The sequence below is a fragment of the Hordeum vulgare genome, chromosome 5H, assembly GCF_904849725.1.
Source record: "Hordeum vulgare subsp. vulgare chromosome 5H, MorexV3_pseudomolecules_assembly, whole genome shotgun sequence".
Classification (NCBI taxonomy): domain Eukaryota; kingdom Viridiplantae; phylum Streptophyta; class Magnoliopsida; order Poales; family Poaceae; genus Hordeum; species Hordeum vulgare.
The window spans coordinates 391623752-391629902 of NC_058522.1; the positions used below are offsets into that span (position 1 = coordinate 391623752).

General features: G+C 46.8%; 2 protein-coding genes across 2 annotated transcripts; one reads left to right on the forward strand and one right to left on the reverse strand.

Moving 5' to 3' along the window:
* Nucleotides 1–439: 439 nt before the first annotated feature.
* LOC123395908 lies at nucleotides 440–1689 on the forward strand. Its single transcript, XM_045090934.1, has 2 exons — nucleotides 440–859; nucleotides 971–1689. Exons 1-2 carry the CDS (start codon nucleotides 689–691, stop codon nucleotides 1562–1564), a joined length of 765 nt encoding a protein of 254 aa, XP_044946869.1. The 5' UTR covers nucleotides 440–688; the 3' UTR covers nucleotides 1565–1689.
* A 993-nt stretch (nucleotides 1690–2682) lies between these two features.
* On the reverse strand, nucleotides 2683–5643 carry LOC123396008 (ras-related protein RABA1f). The gene is made up of 2 exons (XM_045091036.1): nucleotides 5176–5643; nucleotides 2683–3663 (listed from the first exon to the last, which is right to left on the reverse strand). Exons 1-2 carry the CDS (start codon nucleotides 5391–5393, stop codon nucleotides 3231–3233), a joined length of 651 nt encoding a protein of 216 aa, XP_044946971.1. The 5' UTR covers nucleotides 5394–5643; the 3' UTR covers nucleotides 2683–3230.
* Nucleotides 5644–6151: the final 508 nt, after the last annotated feature.

The following is a 6151-nucleotide window of genomic DNA, read 5'->3' on the forward strand; positions in this document are numbered from 1 at the left end:
TGAGATGTTTGGATGTAGAATGCATTATCTAAGATGTGACCGGTCAATGTCTGGGGACCCGTCCGACGTTTGGGGAACCAATTTTGTAAGGTCCGATTGTAAGTAATCTCCAAGCTGCGCTGCACAACTAGAAGCATCGATAGCAACAAAAAAAAAGAGAGAGAACCGTATTTCCGCCATGCGAACATTTGTTGCACTTGCCTTGAGGATATACGCATGTTCCTTCAGAACGGATTGTTCCGTGTAAAGTGGAATCCCATGGCGTCCTTGAGTGCAAGCAAACGCCTCTCACTTGAGTGCAGGCCGTGCTGACAGCTTGTCGGATTCAGGTTTCAAAATAACAAAAATTGCTATTATTTCTGAAGTTTATGTCCGGGTATTTCTTCGAAGCAACCAATACTTCTGAAGAATGAAGAAAAGAAACAAATACTACAAACAAGATGATGCGTCTTCCCACTCTTGCAACCAAAAACACGATTGGTTCATTTAATTAGCTGGAAATCCGCAAGCAACTGGAGAATTGAAAGCGAGCGTGCATTATTACAGCAATTTGGCAGGGATCGCACACAACCCTAAGCAAATGGTAGCAAGTAGTACAATTAGCTGCGCAATCTCGTGTCATCATCATAGATAATTTCAGATTTTTATAAGAGAGAAGAGCACACATGACATTGCTGACTGCTAGGCGATGGAGATGATCCACAAGGGGTCCATGGACTTGGTGCTGGTCCCTTGTGGGCTTGCGATCATGCTCGGCTACCACCTCCTCCTCCTCTACCGCATCCTTCGCCACCCACACACCACGGTCATCGGCTACGAGAACCACAACAAGCTTGCATGGGTGCAGCGCATGGCGCAGGTGGAGGACGCTTCTCTTGCTGTTGATCGATCCTGCTTCCTTCTTTTCTTTTCTGCGATCGGTGCCGGTTCTTCTGGCTGATCGCCGCGGTTCATGTGTGCCTGCCTGCAGACGACGGCGCCGGAGGAGACGGCCCTGGCGCTGAGCGTGATCTCCGACAGCATCTCGGCGTCCACGACGCTGGCGTCGCTGTGCATCGCGCTGGGCTCGCTGATCGGCGCGTGGGTCAGCAGCAACACCTCGGAGCCGCTCACCGGCGCCGGCCAGTCGGCGACGACGGGGATGGCGTCGGCCAAGTTCACGTCGCTGCTCGTCTGCTTCCTGGCCTCGTTCGCCTGCTTCATCCAGTCCGCGGGGCACTACGTGCACGCCAGCTTCCTCATGACCGCGCTGGGGTCGGACGCGCCGGCGAGCCACGTCCAGCGCGCGGTGATCCGGGGCGGCAACTTCTGGGCGCTGGGGCTCCGGGCGCTCTACTTCGCCACGGCGCTGCTCATGTGGGTGTTCGGCCCGGTGGCCATGCTCGCCTGCTCCGTGCTCTCGGTGGCCGTGCTCCACCTGCTCGACACCAGCTCCATGCCGCTGCACCACCACCAGTTCCTGGACAGAGCGAGCGTCACAGGGGGAGCCAGAGCGGCCACCACTCCGAACCCGGGGCTCCATAGCGCCGTCGCGGTGTTTTCTCCGGCATCGTATCTCAGGTGACGGAGGGGAACGTTTCTGGTGTATGACGTTTCAAAGATTTCCTCATCTTGGCTAAAATGAGTGTGAAGTTATCTTGATAGATTTCTGAATTGCAAAGAAAAAAAAAAGATACATTTGCTCCTCGACTCGATGCTTCACAAGTCATTGCTTTTCAGTTGATGTTATTACCAGAGGCGACGTGGTTGCCATGTTTTTTAGCTAGAGTTCATGTCAAGACTCAAGATCATCTAAACTCCAGAAAATATTGGTTCAGACATCGGTATAGAAAGGATGCAACTAGACTACTGATAACGTCAGTAGAATAAAGCATTTCAAACAACAATTAAAACCTCAGTAGGATCATTGTGCAAAGCATTTCAAACAATAATCTAAACCTCACAAGGATCCTGTTGTAAATCATTTCAAACAATTTAAATGCTTTGATTTCTTTTTGAAACAATCCTGTTAGGTTGGTCATGTTGTGCTCGTTGCATTTCACTGGTTCAATTTTGACAAAAGAACATTGTACCGTCACACATTGTACCGACACCTCTCATCAACCGAATTCCACCTCCTTTAACAAATGATATTATCTTGGTTATATTAGCATTAAACAACACAATAAATCCTTGAAATAGTCCATGGAAAATCTGCTGCAACTAGACTGCAAACTATATTCATTTAAAGGCACCAATCACTGTCTGCATACCATCAACTTCCAGGATCCAATACAATGACATAAACCTTTCTGATGTACTCCCTCTGTATAGTGATCTAAATGCTCTCATATTTCTTTACGGAGGGAGTACTAGGAATTACCAAAAGGTCAAAAGTAGATCTTCTAAGCCCACCTAACAGACTAGCAATTTTGCATTGCAATATGCAACATGATTCCATAGTTGTCAACAAGAACAAACTCTAGCTATTTTCTTACCCTCTATCCAGGTAGTTTGTGTACACACAAGAGCAAATAAAGATGCTAGTTCATAAAGTCACATAATACCCCACGAGGGAGTAAAATAAATGGAAGGGGCTTGTCTAATCTTCATCCAAATAAGAGCTTCTCAACTATATATAAATCCGGAAAGTAAATTAAATAAGTACTTCCTCAAACAGCAGCATAGTGAACACTATAGGCATAAAATGGCAGCATATGAAAACATAGGCTGATAAGAAACATGGATCTTCAATGCAAATTCTGTACATCTGGGAGGGAAGATACCCAATATAACAGTGTAAAACTCATACTGGCTACCAGTTACAGATGACATTTACCAAGTAGACATAACCTATTGTGATACAGAAGATACAGTATAATCTCTGAGGGCTACATAGTACACATCCATTCAGCAGGAAAGCCAAGAGAAGTAATGAACCATAGCTCCCATTACAACCTTTATCAGGTTAGGCTGCACAGTGAAATGTTGAGAAGATTCTTGTGTCAATTGAGGTGGGACAATACAGCAGCTAAGAAACCATAAAAGGTAACCACAAAATCACTGACATTCCAAAGGTTAGCATGTCCCCCATTATCAACCTGGGGTTAAATCTTGATATCTAAACGAAATTCTTGGTGCACCAGTATATTCTCGCAAACAACCAGGTTAGGAGGGAAAAAGGATGTCATATTTGCAGTTACCCATATAATCAGGTGAGCATATGATCCCTCTTCACAAGCAAAACGAATTTAGGATGAACAGCAGCCTGCCTTTTTCACAGCAGAGACATCATCCTTGCCACCAACGTTGATGGTTTGTCCTCTCGGTGGAGCAGCAGGGTCATCGCCTATGTCGAGGGCCTTCTTGCTGACCACGCGATAGATCTGAGTCAGAACCTCAGTGAAGGCGTTTTCAACGTTCATGGCCTCCAACGCAGATGTTTCCATAAAGAAGGTGCTTTCCCTCTCAGCAAAGGCCTTGGCATCCTCCACTGATACAGCCCTAAGGTGGCGTAGATCAGCTTTGTTGCCGACAAGCATGATGACAATGTTTGCATCTGTGTGATCCCGGAGCTCCTTCAACCACCTCTCCACATTCTCAAAGGTCACATGGCGTGTCACATCGTACACGACAAGTGCACCAACGGCCCCTCGATAGTATGCACTTGTAATTGCCCGATACCTACGCAGCAAGAAAAGGGCACACGTTAAGTCCATGCTACAGCAGAACCAAAATATTGAGAACTGATGTAGGAATTGTGCTGGTGAAACTGGTGCTAGATTGAGAGCTGATTGAGTAAGCCATGTTGGAACAGGTTATACAGAACACTCAGCAAAATCCCTACAATAGATTGCACATACTTGTCAAGCACATGTAACCCTTTGTGCACGTCAAGTGCAACTATTTGTCTGTAAACATCAACTGAATAATCTTAAGCATGAACAAAGGAATATTCTTAGCAGCAACATACTTTTTGGACAACAAGTAGGGGAATTAAATAGTCGATCTATAGCTGGACAGTAGATGAGCAGCGTTTCATTTGGAGACAGGTTTGCAAATACATGGTGCTCGCATCCCTCTTACAGATGTTGCAGCTTGCACTATCACAGGTTTTTATATCCAATGCCAGGTGGATGATACGATTTAAATAACATGGGCTCACATATCTATACCTCATTATCAAATATGACAAAACAAACATCACTTATTCTAATAACGATTTCAAACAGAATTTGCTGACAGCAACAAAAATATTGAGAATTGATGTAGAAATTGTGCTGGTGAAACTGGCAATAGATTAAGCTGATTGACTAAGCCATGTTAGGAAAGGTTATACAGAACATTGTCGGTAAAATCTCTACAGCAGACTGAACATGTGGACCTCCTTGCCACATGAAGTGCAACTATTTGTCTGTAAACATCAACTTAGCAGCAAGATGCTTTTTGAACAACAATTAGGGGAATTTAATACTGCTTAATCCATAGCTGGTAATCAGCAGATAAGTAGCATCTGATTTAGAGCCAGGATTGCAAATACAAGGTGCTTACATGCCTCTGTTACAGATGTTGCAGCTTGCACTATAACAGTATTTTATATCCAATGACAGTTGGACGATAGGATTTAAGTAACATGGGACCACATGTCTATACATCATTATCAATCAAAAATGACAAAACAAACATCACGTATTCCAATAACGATTTCACATAGAATTTGTTGACAGCGATGGTTAGAGAGAGTTAAATTGGAATACCGGTCTGGGCAATATAAAATGGTTTGTTGTTCCAGAGAGAACAAGGCACCCCCTGATTAACATTTATTGGGACCAACGAAAATCCAGGATTGTACAGAACAACATGCATCAGGAAGGTCACCGTTGCCCTGTTTGTGTCCAATGTGATGTGACGAGAACTACTAGGAAAATGGGCATATAATAAGTATTGCCATTCTTAATGTGATAGGCTATTTTCCATTGATCGTGGCTATCGTCGGACAAGATGAACCTGCCAGCCTAAAATGGATTAAGAGCCGCAGCAAGCCATTAATCATCTTTCGGTCCTGTTTTTTTCTATCAAGCAAACAGACTCAACCAACAGAAGAGCAGGAAAGCGATACGTATAATTTCGGTGAAGAAACAGCAAGCAAGAGAGAATGAGAATGAGAATGGGAATGAATTGGCGGGGTGGGGGTACCTCTCCTGTCCTGCCGTGTCCCAGATCTGGGCCTTGACGACCTTGTCGTCGACCCTGATGCTCCTGGTGGCGAACTCGACGCCGATGGTGGACTTGGACTCGAGGCTGAACTCGTTGCGGGTGAAGCGGGAGAGGAGGTTGGACTTGCCGACCCCGGAGTCGCCGATGAGCACGACCTTGAAGAGGTAGTCGTAGTCGTCCTCCGCCCTGTAGGCCATGGCCGACCCGACCCGACGACAGCCCCCTTCCTTGCTGGCGGAGGCGGGTGGGTGGGGAGGGAGGCCGCGGCAGCGCTTCCGGGAGGGCGGTCGTCAGGGGAAGGGCCGGGAGAGGAGGAGCGGTGGGGGACGCGAGCGGTGCCGTATATGACTATGAGAGGAAGAGAGGTGGGGAGAACGTTGAGGAGAGGCGACGCACGCAAAATAGAAACGAGAGACGTGCGTGCGCGCCGGGCTGTCGTCTCTCTCTCTCTCTCGCTCGCTCGGGTTGTTGTCGTTTGGCTCGCTCTGCCTCGCTGGCCGACGGGCGTTTGTTTTGCTAGCCAGCCGAGCCAACCAACACATGATGCGCCGCGCGCACATGATCTTCTTCCACCACCTGCACATGAAGGAGACCTCGGCTTTTGTCAGGTGATTCCAAGTCCAGCCCGCATGGCTGGACAGGGCAGCTGGGTTCGTAGCTGGCTGCGTTGTGTTGCATGTGACTCACGTCCTTCCTCATGTGGAATGAGTTAGGACAGATCACCAAATCGCTCTTAAATGTTTGAACAAATTGTTTGGACATTTTTCATCATTTGACGGCTGTCATCAAAATTGTTTGAACCGGCTCGGACGTTTGAAATCCTCGAACCAAAACCTAAGGAATGAGAGGTTCGTGGGGGTTCGGAAATCCGCCACATTGGGCTCCAACGACTCTGGTCCACCAGAAAACCATTCTTTCATCATGACCGCTCACTCTCTACACTGCATTCACATAG

What these genes read in the sequence shown, in the direction of transcription:
- LOC123395908 (XM_045090934.1), top strand. Translation starts at nt 689, where the DNA reads ATGGAGATGATCCACAAGGGGTCCATGGACTTGGTGCTGGTCCCTTGT. An exon ending in GGGTGCAGCGCATGGCGCAG is followed by an intron (nt 860 to 970) that starts GTGGAGGACGCT and finishes GCCTGCCTGCAG; the next exon opens with ACGACGGCGCCGGAGGAGAC.
- LOC123396008 (XM_045091036.1), bottom strand. Translation starts at nt 5,393, where the DNA reads ATGGCCTACAGGGCGGAGGACGACTACGACTACCTCTTCAAGGTCGTG. An exon ending in GACACGGCAGGACAGGAGAG is followed by an intron (nt 3,664 to 5,175) that starts GTACCCCCACCC and finishes CTTGCTGCGTAG; the next exon opens with GTATCGGGCAATTACAAGTG.